General features: G+C 41.3%; 1 protein-coding gene across 1 annotated transcript in view; it reads right to left on the reverse strand.

The window, feature by feature from the left end:
* Positions 1-4382: 4382 nt before the first annotated feature.
* The window catches only part of LOC139417356 (von Willebrand factor A domain containing 5B1), a 53610-nt gene continuing 42089 nt past the window's right edge, over positions 4383-15903 (reverse strand). Inside the window, exons 20-21 of the mRNA XM_071166627.1 lie at positions 13522-13645; positions 4383-5421 (exon numbers count right to left, since the gene is read on the reverse strand). Of these exons, the coding sequence (XP_071022728.1) occupies positions 4654-5421; positions 13522-13645 (892 nt within the window). The 3' untranslated portion in view covers positions 4383-4653. The remainder of the gene's footprint in view (positions 5422-13521; positions 13646-15903) is intronic.

The following is a 15903-nucleotide window of genomic DNA, read 5'->3' on the forward strand; positions in this document are numbered from 1 at the left end:
GACCCCTTGACTTTTTCCACATTTTGTTACATTACATCATTATTCTAATGGATTAAATAAAATAAAAATCCTCATCAATCTACACACAATACCCCATAATGACAAAGTGAAAACATCTCTTCTTTTTTTTGCAAATGTATTAAAATTAAAAAAGCAAAAATACCTTATCTACATAAGTATTCAGACCCTTTGCTATGAGACTCGAAATTGAGCTCTGGTGCATCCTGTTTCCATTGATCATCCTTGAGATGTTTCTACACCTGTGGTAAATTCAATTGATTGGACATGATTTGGAAAGGCACACACCTGTCTATATAATGTCCCACAGTTGACAGTGCACATCAGAGCAAAAACAAAGCCATATGTCGAAGGAATTGTCCGTACAGCTCAGAGACATAAATGTGTCGAGGCACAGATATGGGGAAGGGCATTTATGCAGCATTGAAGGTTCCCAAGAACACAGAGGTTTAGAACCACCAAGACTCATCCTAGAGCTGGCCGCCCGGCCAAACTGAGCAATCAGGGGTGAAGGGCCTTGGTCAGGGAGGTGACTAAGAACCCGATGGTCACTGACAGAGCTCTATAGTTTCTCTGTAGAGATGGGAGAACCTTCCAGAAGGACAACCATTTCTGCTGCACTCTAACAATCAGGCCTTTATGGTAGAGTGGCCAGATGGAAGCCACACCTCAGTAAAAGGTACATGACAGACCACTTGGAGTTAGCCAAAAGGCACCTAAAGACTCTCAGACCATGAGAAACAAGATTCTCTGGTCTGATGAAACTAAGATTGAACTCTTTGGCCTGAATGCCAAGCGTCACATCTGGAAGAAAACTGGCACTATCCATACAGTGAAGCATGGTAGTGACAGCATCATGCCGTGGGGATGTTTTTCAGGGACAGGGACTGGGAGACTAGTCAGAATCGAGGCAAAGATTCATGGAGCAAAGTACAGAGATATCCTTGATGATAACCTGCTCCAGAGGGCTCAGGACCTCAGACTGAGGCGAAGGTTCACCTTCCAACAGGACAACGACCCTAAGCACACAGCCAAGACAACGCAGGAGTCGCTTTGAGACAAGTCTCTGAATGTCCTTGAGTGGCCCACCCATAGCCCGGACTTGAACCCGATCGAACTTTTCTGGAGAGACCTGAAATTAGCTGTGCAGCAACGCTCCCCATCCAACCTGACAGAGCTGGAGAGGATCTGCAGAGAAGAAGGGAAGAAATTCACCAAATACAGATGTGCCAAGCTTGTAGCATCATACCCACAAAGACTTAATGCTGTAATCGCTGCCAAAGGTGCTTCAACAAAGTACTGAGTACCCTAACCTGGTCGACACTGGGCCAATTGTGCACCGCCCTATGGGACTCCCAATCACGGCCGGTTGTGATACAGCCTGGAATCGAACCAGGGTCTGTAGTGACTTCTCTAGCACTGAGATGCAGTGCCTTAGACTGCTGCGCCACTCGGGTGGTGATTGGATCCTTTTCCAAACAGTATTCTTACTTAGGCTTATTCATTGGTAGGCCTGTACATAGAGAACAACTGTCATATTATCGATGGGCCTATCAGTATCTTGACCACCGAGTTAGCCCTAATTAGGGTGTAGATCTTAATTTGAGCCAGCTTGCTACAGCAGTATAAAATAATCCTGCAGAAACAGGAAATGTGAATTATTATGTGGATTATAATTAATGGACATTTTTGTAGGGGGTGATACATTTTCCACGGCACTCAGGAGGCAGAAGGCTTTTTAAACCTCAAACAAGTTTTAGATTTTCCCTGATCATTGCTGCTCAATTGACTCAGAAACCTTGTTAAACAGCATAAAGATGCTCCAATAGCCATGTTAAATATAGACAATGTTAATTTGTTCATGCAAAGAGACACAGCAAAACATGCGTTGGTCTGTTCTAACACCTCCCTTACACAGATATTTTCTCTGAATATAGAAGCAGTAGCCTAGTAACAATATGAACATCAGAAGTCCTTATGCAGATCCTTTCTCTGACTAAGAAAGTAGGAAAAGTATTATGAGGGAAGCCTAAAGAGGCAATAAACTAACTGAAAACCAAACTGTCCTTCAGTGCTGTGCCTCTAATCGCTGAAGCCACAGTCAGTTGCTTGCACAAAAACTCTCCAGCAGAGTTGAAGTGTTGCTGAGATTTGAGGGGCACAGTCAAATCCCTTGTTGGGTACTGGCTTTGGAGGATTGCTCTTCAAAGCATTGTGTAGTGTGTACCATGTGCCCTGTGTAGTGTATACCATGTGCACCATGTAGTGTGTACCATGTGCCCTGTGCAGTGTGTACCTCGTGTACCAGCAACAGGAGCATTTGTAGCTCTGTGTATAAAGGAAGGGTAAAGATATATCACCTGTCACACTAATGAGCCATGGTTCTTCTTCATTCATGTTCTCTCTCAATACTTCTATCGCACTCTCTCCATACCTCTCTCTCTCTCCATACCTCAATCTCTCTCTCACTCTATTTCTCTCCCCCCATGCTTTCTCTCTATCCCCTACCTCCATCTCTCCTTCTCTCTCCTACCTCAATCTCTCCCTCTATCCCTACAACTCTCTCTCCCCGGTCCTCTCTTTCATACAGTATCTCTAACAGAGCGAGAGAAAGGTATGTGCTTCCAGGTTGTGGTGTTACTAGCATGGCTAGATCCTTGTTATCCTAATGGGCTATTTGCTTTCTCTGAGCCGTTGCTCCTTCCTACACTTGTTGTTAATGAGGCCCTCAGACAGAGTCAGGTATGGCTTACCACACCAATTTACCACACCAATGTCTGTAAAATAGAAAGTGATTTCATTTTGTCAAGTTCAATGAGAGACCTTCTTAACTTCATGGTGTTTTGAAGTGTGGTGCATCATCTACTGGCTATGAATAGTACTGCCTATGGGTGCAATTATGTTTAAATGCCAAGCATCATTAATTAAACATAAAACTGGACCTAAACCACTATTGCACCATGCAGGGTAACATATGTTATATTGTTTGTGTAACGAACAGGACTAATAATTTTATCTTTGTCTTGATGCAAACTTGTACGGCTTCATGAGGGGAAATATTTTATTACATGCAGTTGCATAGTCATGCCACTGACATTTAGCAAACTGAGACTATGGAAACTTTTAACAGCCTCAAAACAGTCAACAATCATATTCTCAAAACACACAGCAACAATCGAGTTGTACACAAGTAAAGCCAGCCGCCACAATCACTATAAGTTTACACAGATCACAATTAAATTACAATATTTCTAGAGGTATGTTCCAAATGGCACCTGACTCTCTATAGTGCACTACTTCTGACCTGGGCCAAATGCAGCAGAACAGGTTGGCTGTGGGGGAATTGCTTTGCTCCCACTGTTGATACATATTATAACACAAACATTGGTTTTCCATGCAGCAGGATGGATGAAATTTCAAAGCCTTAGGAAAATAATACTACCTGAGTAAAATGAACAACATTTTTGAGGAAATATGAGAGCAGAGTACAATGTCTTACAAAAGAGACAAATGAGAGGAAAGGACCAAGGAAGTAAAAGGAAAAAGGAAAGGACAAAGGAAAGAAAAGGACAAAGGAAAGGAAAGGACAAAGGAAAGAAAAGGACAAAGGAAAGGAAAGGACAAAGGAAAGGAAATGACAAAGGAAAGGAAAGGACAAAGGAAAGGAAAGGACAAAGGAAATGAAAGGACAAAGGAAAGAAAAGGACAAAGGAAAGGAAAGGACAAAGGAAAGAAAAGGACAAAGGAAAGGAAATGACAAAGGAAAGGAAAGGACAAAGGAAAGGACAAAGGACAGAAAAACTAATTTCTTTCATCCAAATTGAAAGTTTCTATCACATTATTCAGAATACCTACAAAAGAAAACACGCTGAGCATTTTTTATATGGAAACACATTTGATATCAAACAATAACAACAGAGAAATAACAGCAGAGAAACATCTAAATACGTATTTCTGATAACCAATCTTTGTTTGTGTTTAATCATTGTTAGGCACTTATGGCTGATGAATACAAAATAAACAGCGATAAAAGGACGGTTTCTGAACCAATACGAAGACATCAAACATGAGAAGAGGAATTGGCCATAGTTGGCAAGACACAAACAGATCTGGGACCAGGCAAATTTTCATATATCACAATATTGATTTTGAAATGATTGTGACGATCAAACACATTAGATGCAATATAAATAATTGTAAAAGTCTCATGGGAATTGTTTTGGCATATTCTCTCATCATTGGACATCAATATGATGGAAATATTAAACATAAATAAAACAATACATATATTTTCATAAACTTCTATTTTTTAGAATATGTACGTTTACTCTTACACTTTACTCTTACACTTCTTCTCCATGTGAATAGAATCATGTTTAAACAGACCCATAGCTGGTGAATGTATCCACCCAAAGGGTGCCAACAAGCAAGTTTGTGACTCTGGGAAGCTTCTGACAGGTTTAGAAGTTATCATAACAGAATCAATTCTACGACACAAAGCTCACAATAGCTGCACTAACAAATTCGGCAATACTCAAAATGGCAAAAAATAAATAGTAAATAAAGCGTTAGTCAGTTAGCATAGCATGGTTGGATATGTCCGGATGGAGGACGGTGCATGCGATGCAATCAGCCTCAGACACTGTTGGGGTTGTAGCAGAGCATGTTGAGCTGCAGGTTCTCGTCCCAATGTCTGAGGATGATAAAGAGCTGGTTGGCAGCAGACTTGACTGAGGCTAAGTCTTTTCCTTCAGGGATGGTCTGGGCACTGAGCCACATGCTAGCCTTAGCTGCTATCAGCTCCCACTCTATGAAGTAGCTGGCCGAGCTGTGCTCCAGCCAGGCCAGGGCTACAGCCGTGGCCCACACCATGCCCTCCGTATTCAGCCTCTTCCTGGACCCCGGGCCACCAGGAGGCGCTGCAGGGGGGGTTTCCACGCTCTCCGACTCCGAGTCCCTTCCGCTGTCTGTCTGAGAGTGAGGGGAGAGAGGGTGCTCGGCGTAGGTGGTAAAGGTAGGGGTGGAGGGGCCGCCTAGGAAGGAAGGAGAAGACCCAGGCCAACCCTCAGTCCGTGGACTCCTGGCCAGGTGAGAGGGGCTATGCCCCCCTTGTCTGTGGCTGCTGACAACCAGGTCTCCAGGCTTGTGCTGGTGGTGGCCTGCCAGGCTGGTTTCTGTCTCCTTAGCTGAGCTCTCAAACGGAGATGGAGAGGTGGACCTGTGGCTGTCGTCTGCAGCGCTGCTGTTTGAGCGGCGGCTGGCTGAGTGGGAGACGTGGTGACCCAGACTGACCCGGTGGCTGGTGAAGGGAGACGTCCACTTCAGCTTGTCCATGGACACGTTGATGGCCTCACACAGAGCGATGTCCAGGCAGAACGCACCACATGCCAACTGTAAGGACACCTGTACCAGAGAGAGGTAGTTTAATACAAATTGTGAAATATATTTTCCTTTATTATGTTCCCCTAACCCTCACCTAATTGGAGTAAACTAATGGTAAACTAACAACACAAAGGCTTCAACTCCAAGTTTACACATACTATATACATGTATTTTATAATAGGTATCTTTTGTTTGTTTTTAATCCCATCCTTCAGCTACTCTCAACCCCTCCCATCTATCTCTGAAGACCATCCAGTTTATATATTTTTCAACTGTGCTGTGATGTTTCACTAAAGTTCTGAACCTTTCTATTATCATACTTTCTACAGATTGTAAACTAAAGATACAATTTTTTGCTAAAAGTATTATTATATTATTGATCGATTGACTATGACTTTTCAAATCACCCAGCAGTGCTATTGGCAGAGTTAGCTCCAGGTAAATGTTGTAATTCTTCAGCCATTTCTGAACCTGCAACCAAAAACAAGCTACTGTACATGTGGACAGTATCAAAACAAATGATCTAATGATTCTGTCTATTCGTAGCAAAACCTGCAGAGGTAGGATGGTTCTATCCCCCATATACAGTGCCTTGCAAAAGTATTCACCCCCCTTGGTGTTTTTCCTATTTTGTTTCATTACAACCATAAATTGGATTTCATGTATTGGACATACACAAAATAGTCCAAATTGGTGAAGTGAAATGAAAAAAAAAAACATGTAAAAAACAGAAAAGTAGTGTGTGAATATGTATTCACCCCTTTGGCTATGAAGCCCCTAAATGAGATCTGGTGCAGCCAATTACCTTCAGAAGACACATAATTACTTAAATAAAGTCTACCTGTGTGCAATCTAAGTGTCATATGATCTGAGTATACATACACCTGTTCTGAAAGGCCCCAGAGTCTGCAACACCACTAAGCAAAGGGCACCACCAAGCAAGCAGCACTATGAAGACCAAGGAGTTTTCCAAACAGGTCAGGGATAAAGTCCCCACAGTGAAGAATGGTGGTGGCAGCATCATGCTGTGGGGATGTTTTTCATCGGCAGGGACTGGGAAACTGGTCAGAATTGAAGGAATGATGGATAGAGCTAAATACAGGGAAATTATTGAGGGAAACCTGTTTCAATCTTCCAGAGATTTGAGACTGGGACAGAGGTTCACCTTCCAGCAGGACAATTACTCTAAGCATACTGCTAAAGCGACTCTCGACTGGTTTAAGGGGAACATTTAAATACATTGGAATGGCCTATTCAAAGCACAGACCTCAATCCAATTGAGATTCTGTGGGATGACTTAACAACGGGACAGTTGTAAATCATGCAGCGCCTTGTGTTACGATCACAGATTTTAGAGAAACAACAAATGTCGGTACAGATAAGTGTCTTACATCGGCTGAAAGCTTAAATTCTTGTTAATATAACTGCACTGTCCAATATACAGTAGCTATTCCTGCGAAAAAAATGCCATGCTATTGCTTGAGGAGAGCTCTTAACAACAAAACACTTTTTTTCACCTCGATAGGTTTGATAAATTCACCTCTGAAGGTGAAATGTGTACTTAAATCAGAGCAAGATTTAAGAATGTATCATCCAAAGGGTCCCAGAGATAACATGAAGTGTCGTTTTAGTTAGATAAATCCCAGAAATGTCCTTGTTTTCCATGAAAACATACATAAAATGAGTTGCAAAATAAATAGGAAATATAGTCAAGGTGCTGACAAGGTTATAAATAATGATTTTTAATTGAAATAATAATTGTTGGCCTTCAAACTTTGCTTTGGTCAAAGAATCCTCCATTTGCAGCAATTACAGCCTTGCAGACCTTTTGCATTCTAGTTGTCAATTTCTTGAGGTAATCTGAAGAGATTTCACCCCATGCTGAAGCACCTCCCACAAGTTGGATTGGCTTGATGGGCATTTCTTACGTACCATATGGTCAAACTACTCCCACACGCAGCTCAATAGGGTTGAGATCCGGTGACTGTGCTGGCCACTCCATTACAGACAGAATACCAGCTGACTGCTTCTTCCCTAAACAGTTCTTGCATAGTTTTGAGCTGTGCTTTGGGTCATTGTTCTGTTGTAGGAGGAAATTGGCTCCAATTAAGCGCCGTCCACAGGGTATGGCATGGCGTTGCAAAATGGAGTGAAAGCCTTCCTTCTTAAAGATTACTTTTACCCTGTACAAATCTTCTACTTTACCACCACCAAAGCACCCCAGACCATCACATTGCCTCCACCATGCTTGACAGATGTCATCAAGCACTCCTCCAGCATATTTTTTATTTTTTCTGCATCTAACAAATGTTCTTCTTTGTGATCCGAACACCTCAAACTTAGATTTGTCTGTCCATAACACTTTCTTCCAATCTTCCTCTGCCCATTGTCTGTGTTCTTTTGCCAATCTTAAACTTTCATTTTTATTGGCCAGTCTGAGATATGGCTTTTTCTTTGCAACTCTGCCTAGAAGGCCGGCATCCCGGAGTTGCCTCTTCACTGTTGACATTGAGACTGGTGTTTTGCGGGTACTATTTAATGAAGCTGCCAGTTGAGGACTTGTGAGGCGTCTGTTTCTCAAACTAGACACTCAAATGTACTTGTCCTCTTGCTCAGTTGTGCACCGGGGCCTCCCACTTCTATTCTGGTTAGAGCTAGTTTGCGCTGTTCTGTGAAGGGAGTTGACACAGCATTGTACATGATCTTCAGTTTATTTGCAATTTCTCGCATGGAATAGCCTTCATTTCTCAGAACAAGAATAGACTGATGAGTTTGAAGAGAAAGGTTTTAGTTTCTGGCCATTATGTGCCTGGAATCGAACCCACAAATGTTGATGCTCCAGATACTCAACTAGTCTAAAGAAGGCCAGTTTTATTGCTTCGTTAATAATCAGAATCACAGTTTTCAGCTGTGCTAACATAATTCCAAAAGGGTTTTCTAATGATCAATTAGCCTTTTAAAATGATAAACTTGGATTAGCTAACACAAAGTTCCATTGGAACGCAGGAGTGATGGTTTCTGATAATGGGCCTCTGTACACCTATGTAGATATTCCATAAAGAATCTGCCGTTTCCAGCTGCAGTCATTTACAACATTAACATTAACAATGTCTACACTGTATTTCTGATCAATTTGATGTTGTTTTAATGGACAACAAGTTTTATTTTCTTTCAAAAACTTGATTAAAAAAAAGGAAGGCCTTCGTCCATAGAGTTGAAGTCGGAAGTTGAAATACACTTAGGTTGGAGTCATTGAAACTTCAACCATTCCACACATTGATTGTTAACAAACTATAGTTTTGGCAAGTTGGTTAGGACATCTACTTTGTGCATGACACATTTTTCCAACAATTGTTTACAGACAGATTATTTCAATTACAATTCACTGTATCACAATTCCAGTGGGTCAGAAGTTTACATATACTAAGTTGAATGTGGCTTTACACACCTTGGAAAATTCCAGAAAATGATGTCATGGCTTTAGAAGCATATGATAGGCTAATTGACATCATTTGATTGGAGGTGTACCTGTGGATGTATTTCAAGGCCTACCTTCAAACTCAGTGCCTCTCTGCTTGACATCATGGGAAAATCAAAAGAAATCAGCCAAGACCTCAGAAAACAAATTGTAGACATCCACCTCCGCAATTTTCAAATGCCTGAAGGTACCACATTCATCTGCACAAACAATAGTACGCAAGTATAAAAACCATGAGACCACGCAGCCATCATACCGCTCAGGAAGGAGACGCGTTTTGTCTCCTAGAGATGAACATACTTGGTGCAAAATGTGCAAATCAATCCCAGAACAACAGCAAAGGACCTTGTGAAGATGCTGGAGGAAACAGGTAAAAAATCATCTATATCCACAGTAAAACGAGTCCTATATCGACATAACCTGAAAGGCCGCTCAGCAAGGAAGAACTCACTGCTCCAAAACCGCCATAAAAAAGCCAGACTACGGTTTGCAACTGCACATGGGGAAAATCACAAAAATATTACTTTTTGGAGAAATGTCATCTGGTCTGATGAAACAAAAATAGAACTGTTTGGCCATAATGACCATCGTTATGTTTGGAGGAAAAAGGGGGAGGCTTGCAAGCCGAAGAACACCATCCCAACCGTGAAGCACGGGGGTGGTAGCATCATGTTGTGGGGGTGCTTTGCTGCAGGAGGGACTGGTGCACTTCACAAAATAGATGGCATCATGAGGAAGCAAACTTATGTGGATTTATTGAAGCAACATCTCAAGACACCAGTCAGGAAGATAAAGCTTGGTTGCAAATGGGTCTTCCAAATGAACAATGACCCCAAGCATACTTCCAAAGTTGTGGCAAAATGGCTTAAGGACAAAAAAAGTCAAGGTATTGGAGTGGCCATCACATAGCCCTCACCTCAATCCCATAGAAAATGTGACTCAGTTACACCAGCTCTGTCAGGAGGAATGGGCAAAAAATATTTAATGACCATAATTTTCCACTTGTCTGACCGCTTGCATGATGACGAGTTTCTCACACGACTGGCCTATCTGGGTGATGTTTTTTCTCGACTGAAGGATCTGTATCTAGGATTACAGGGACTCTCCTTAACTATATTCAATGTGCGGGACAACATTGAGACTATGATTAAGAAGTTGGAGCTATTCTCTGTCTGCATTAATGAGGACAAAACACAGGTCTTTCCATTATTGTATGATTTTTTTGTGTGCAAATGAACTCAAGCTTACGGACAATGTCAAACGTGATATAGCGAAGCACCTGAGTGAGTTGGTGCGCAATTATGCAGGTAGTTTCCCGAAACGGATGACACAAACAACTGGATTCGTTATTCCTTTCATGCCCTGCCTCCTGTCCACTTACCGATATCTAAACAAGAGAGCCTCATCAAAATTGCAACAAGCGGTTCTGTCAAAATGTTATTTAATCAGAAGCCACTGCCAGATTTCTGGATTGGGCTGTGCTCAGAATATCCTGCCTTGGAAAATTGCGCTGTTAAGACACTGATACCCTTTGTAACCACGTACTTACACTACCGTTCAAAAGTTTGGGGTCACTTAGAAATGTCCTTGTTTTTGAAAGAAAATCACATTTTTTTGTCTATTAAAATAACATAAAATTGATCAGAAATACAGTGTAGAGATTGTTAATGTTGTAAATGACTATTGTAGCTGGAAACAGCAAATTTTTTACGGAATATCTACATAGGCATACAGAGGCCCATTATCAGCAACCATCACTCCTGTGTTCCAATGGCACGTTGTATTAGTTAATCCAAGTTTATCATTTTAAAAGGCTAATTGATCATTAGAAAACCCTTTTGCAATTATGTTAGCACAGCTGAAAACTGTGGTTCTGATTAAAGAAGCAATAAAACTGGCCTTCTTTAGACTAGTTGAGTATCTGGAGCGTCAGCATTTGTGGGTTCGATTTCAGGCTCAAAATGGCCAGAAACAAAGACATTTCTTCTGAAACTCGTCAGTCTATTCTTGTTCTGAGAAATGAAGGCTATTCCATGCGAGAAATTGCAAAGAAACTGAAGATCTCGTACAACGCTGTGTACTATTCCTATCACAGAACAGCGCAAACTGGCGCTAACCAGAATAGAAAGAGGAGTGGGAGGCCCCGGTGCACAACTGAGCAAGAGGACAAGTACATTCGAGTGTCTAGATTGAGAAACACCAATAGTGAAGAAGCGACTCCGGGATGCTGGCCTTCTAGGCAGCGTTGCAAAGAAAAAGCCATATCCCAGACTGGCCAATAAAAAGAAAAGATTAAGATAGGCAAAAGTAATAATAATAATAATAATTTTGCACGCCCAATTTTTCAGTTTTTGATTTGTTAAAAAAGTTTGAAATATCCAATAAATGTCGTTCACTTCATGATTGTGTCCGACTTGTTGTTGATTCTTCACAAAAAAATACAGTTTTATATCTTTATGTTTGAAGCCTGAAATGTGGCAAAAGGTCACAAAGTTCAAGGGGGCCGAATACTTTCGCAAGGCACTGTATCCGAACAAAATTGAAAGCTCTCTCTGTCACAACCCCTCCTCGCAGACACACATGGGCTCTGGCATTTGCAACCATTTTCCTTTTTCACTCACTTAACTCCACACTTTTCCAAACACAAAAACATCCACCTCACCTTCCATCACATGCCCAAACACTGTGTCTATGTCCTGTGTTTTATCCCTACATGTTTATTCCTACCTCATTTCAGACTTTTGCAAACTTTTGCATTATTATCCTTTCTTCTAATGCAGTCTTTTATCTATTTATATATACTATAAATAGAAAGTTGAATACTAATTATTTTACAACATTCCCTATCTTGAACGGTATAGTCTATTGTAGTTTATTTCTTTATCAGTTTGTTGTATTTTATTGTAAAAAATAATAATAATACAATCCCTACCATGGTTAGTATTGGGTGTTCCATTATTTGACTCTGGGAAATATTTAGAATAGCTTAGGAGTAGTCTTGGTGTCTGAACAGTTGGTCACAGTTTATCGACTACGAGAGCTAAAGGTTTCCCTTTAAATCTATTCACCTTGAAGAGTGAGTACAGAACCTTGCACCGTTCTGCAATTTCCTTTGGGAACTGCTCATTCATGCTTATTTTCATGCCAGCGGTTATTTTATCTTTAATATTCTATCTTTAAAGAATGCAAATTTGTCAACATTTGGGTGCTCATATCTCTGTCCCAAACAGTGTACACGTTTGAGTTTGTCGAGTCTCGCCTGGGATCGGTAGTACTTACAGAAATAACTATTTCCCTACACCTTAACATCTTCGCCCTCATTTTCTTTGATACCAGTAAGTACCAGATTTTCTCCCATTGTTGCAGCTTTTTTGTCTTCAACTACTTTATATCTTTACTGACTAGTTCAAGTATGCCCAGACGAGACGGCCTACAGGGAGGAGGTGAGGGACCTCGGAGTGTGGTGTCAGGAAAATAACCTCATACTCAATGTCAACAAAACAAAGGAGATGATCGTGGACTTCAGGAAACAGCAGAGGGAGCAGCCCCCTATCCACATCGACGAGACAGTAGTGGAGAGGGTGGAAAGTTTTAAGTTCCTCGGTGTACACATCACGGACAAACTGAAATGGTCCACCCACACAGACAGCGAGGTGAAGAAGGCACAGCAGCGCCTCTTCAACCTCAGGAGGCTGAAGAAATTGGGCTTGTCACCAAAAACACTCACAACCTTTTACAGATGCACAATCGAGAGCATCCTGTCGGACTGTATCACCGCCTGGTACAGCAACTGCTCTGCCCATAACCGTAAGGCTCTCCAGAGGGTAGTGAGGTCTGCACAACGCATCACTGGGGGCAAACTACCTGCCCTCCAGGACACCTACACCACCCGATGTCACAGGAAGGCCAAAAAGATAATCAAGGACAACAACCATTCGTGCCACTGCCTGTTCACCCCGCTATCATCCAGAAGGCGAGGTCAGTACAGGTGCATCAAAGCTGGGACAGAGAGACTGAAAAACAGCTTCTATCTCAAGACCATCAGACTGTTAAACAGCCATCACTAACATGGAGTGGCTGCTGCCAACATACTGACTCAACTCTAGCCACTTTAATAATGGAACAATTGATGTAATAAATGTATCACTAGCCACTTTAAACAATGCCACTTTATATAATGTTTACATACCCTGCATTACTCATCTCATATGTTCATATGTATATACTGTACTCTATACCATCTACTGCATCTTGCCTATGCCGTTAGGCCATCACTCATTCATATATTTTTAATGTACATATTCTTATTCATTCCTTTACACTTGTGTGTATAAGGTAGTTGTTGTGAAATTGTTAGGTTAGATTACTTGTTAGATATTACTGCATGGCCGGAACTAGAAGCACAAGCATTTCGCTACACTCGCATTAACATCTGCTAACCATGTGTATGTGACAAATAACATTTGATTTGATTTGAGTTTATCATTTAACTTTTATATTTTCAAAAACATGCCCTTTTGTCAATGGTGAATTACAGTAAACATTCTTAAAATCTATGTAGAACATATGGGCAGTTGGTTGTATTTAGATCCAGCGAACAGTCTTTTAACTAAAACGAATGGTGCACCTGTGCAGCAACGCACCAGAGGAATGTAGTCTTTGTTCTCGTTCTCACTCTCCCCCACAGAGTCGCTGGTTTTGCTGTGTGAGCGAAACATGAAGCCCCTGGCGGCCCGGGTCAGAAGTCTCGTCCGGTTGAGAGTCAGCCTGTAGAGTAGAGGAGAGGAATGCAACACCTCGAGTTCAACTTTACCTTTCATTCACTACCATTTGTGAGTACAAGTACATTCATTGGAATTTCTCTGCGACGTAAAGGAGCATACACAGCCCTTATTATTGTCTTACCATGACCCTGCCATTTTCAGCACATACATATAGCTCAATAAAATAACAACTGAACTCAATAAACACCAAATGCCTCTTCCGTTTGTTATTTCATGACAAAAAAGGACGCTCCAGGATAAGTGGTCAATGCGAATTTTAAGATCTTTCCATCAATAGAACTCAATAGCATCCTAAAGAATATAATGGACCTCAAGGGCCCTGGCACACAGTGAAGTGGTTTTCATTTTGTTAAAGGATGGGAAAAGGGCCATTTTTCCTCACACTGAACAATGGTGCCTAGCGGACAAAAGCACCTGAGTGGTAATGTGTGCCTCAGAGATAAAGGTGATATCGGGGTGAGGTGAAGAAAGGAGATGTATAAGGATTCTGTTGAGCTGTGTTGTTATTAAAGCTCTACCTCCTCACAGAGTAATTATAGACCTCTCTCTAAATCTATTTTTTTATCCAAGATCTTTGAAAAAGTTGTTTTCAAGCAAATGGTGGCTTGTCGGGCTTGCACTCACTTCACAGCATAAAAACTGATTTATTGAAAGTCAGTAATGACCTTCTGTTGGCTGCTGATGCCGGTGAAAGCTATATTCTAGTTATTTTGGATCTCAGTGCCGCGTTTGATACTATTGATCATACTGTAACATCCTTGTTGACCAGCTGGAGAGGTGGGTGGGAATCTCCAGTGTTGCCCTCGACTGGTTCAGGTCATATCTATGACCTGAACCAGTAGTTTCTCGGTGAGCATGGGTGGTTCAGTATTGTCCCCAGCACCTATTCACTATGATATTAGCAGCCCTTACTGCTGCTCGATCATCCTATTTTTCCAACTTAATTGAGGAAAATAAGAACAATCCGAAATGTATTTCTGGTACTGTCGCAAAGCTAACTAAAAAGCAGCATTCCCCAAGAGAGGATGGCTTTCACTTCAACAGTAATAAATTCATGAACTTCTTTGAGGAAAAGATCATAACTATTAGAAAGCAAATTACGGACGCCTCTTTAAATCTGCGTATTCCTTCAAAAATGTTAGAAAAGGCTGCTGCGCGGCAACTCACTGCCTTCCTGAAGACAAACAATGTATACGAAATGCTTCAGTCTGGTTTTAGACCACATCATAGCACTGAGACTGCACTTGTGAAGGTGGTAAATTACCTTTTAATGGCAGACCGAGGCTCTGCATCTGTCCTCGTGCTCCTAGACCTTAGTGCTGCTTTTGATACCATCGATCACCACATTCTTTTGGAGAGATTGGAAACCCAAATTGGTCTACAAGGACAAGTTCTGGCCTGGTTTAGATCTTATCTTCGGAATTATATCAGTTTGTCTCTGTGAATGGTTTTTCCTCTGACAAATCAACTGTTAATTTTGGTATTCCTCAAGTTTCCGTTTTAGGACCACTATTGTTTTCACTTTATATTTTACCTCTTGGGGATGTCATTCAAAAACATAATGTTAACTTTCACTGCTATGCGGATGACACACAGCTCTACATTTCAATGAAACAGGGTGAAGCCCCAAAATTGCCCTCGCTAGAAGCCTGTGTTTCAGACATAAGGAAGTGGATGGCTGCAAACTTTCTACTTTTAAACTCAGACAAAACAGAGATGCTTGTTTTAGGTCCCAAGAAACAAAGAGATCTTCTGTTGAATCTGACAATTAATCTTAATGGTTGTACAGTCGTCTCAAATAAAACTGTAAAGGACCTCGGCGTTACTCTGGACCCGGATTTCTCTTTTGACGAACATATCAAGACTGTTTCAAGGACAGCTTTTTTCCATCTACATAAAATTGCAAAAATCAGAAACTTTCTGTCCAAAAATGATGCAGAAAATTAATCCATGCCTTTGTTACTTCTAGGTTAGACTACTGCAATGCTCTACTTTCCGGCTACCCGGATAAAGCACTAAATAAACTTCAGTTAGTGCTAAATACAGCTGCTAGAATCCTGACTAGAACCAAAATATTTGATCATATTACTCCAGTGCTAGCCTCCCTACACTGGCTTCCTGTCAAGGCAAGGGCTTATTTCAAGGTTGTACTGCTAACCTACAAAGCATTACATGGGCTTGCTCCTACCTATCTCTCTGATTTGGTCCTGCCGTACATACAGTACCTACACGTACGCTACG

This window comes from Oncorhynchus clarkii, chromosome 9 (genome assembly GCF_045791955.1).
Source record: "Oncorhynchus clarkii lewisi isolate Uvic-CL-2024 chromosome 9, UVic_Ocla_1.0, whole genome shotgun sequence".
Taxonomy (NCBI): Eukaryota; Metazoa; Chordata; class Actinopteri; order Salmoniformes; family Salmonidae; genus Oncorhynchus; species Oncorhynchus clarkii.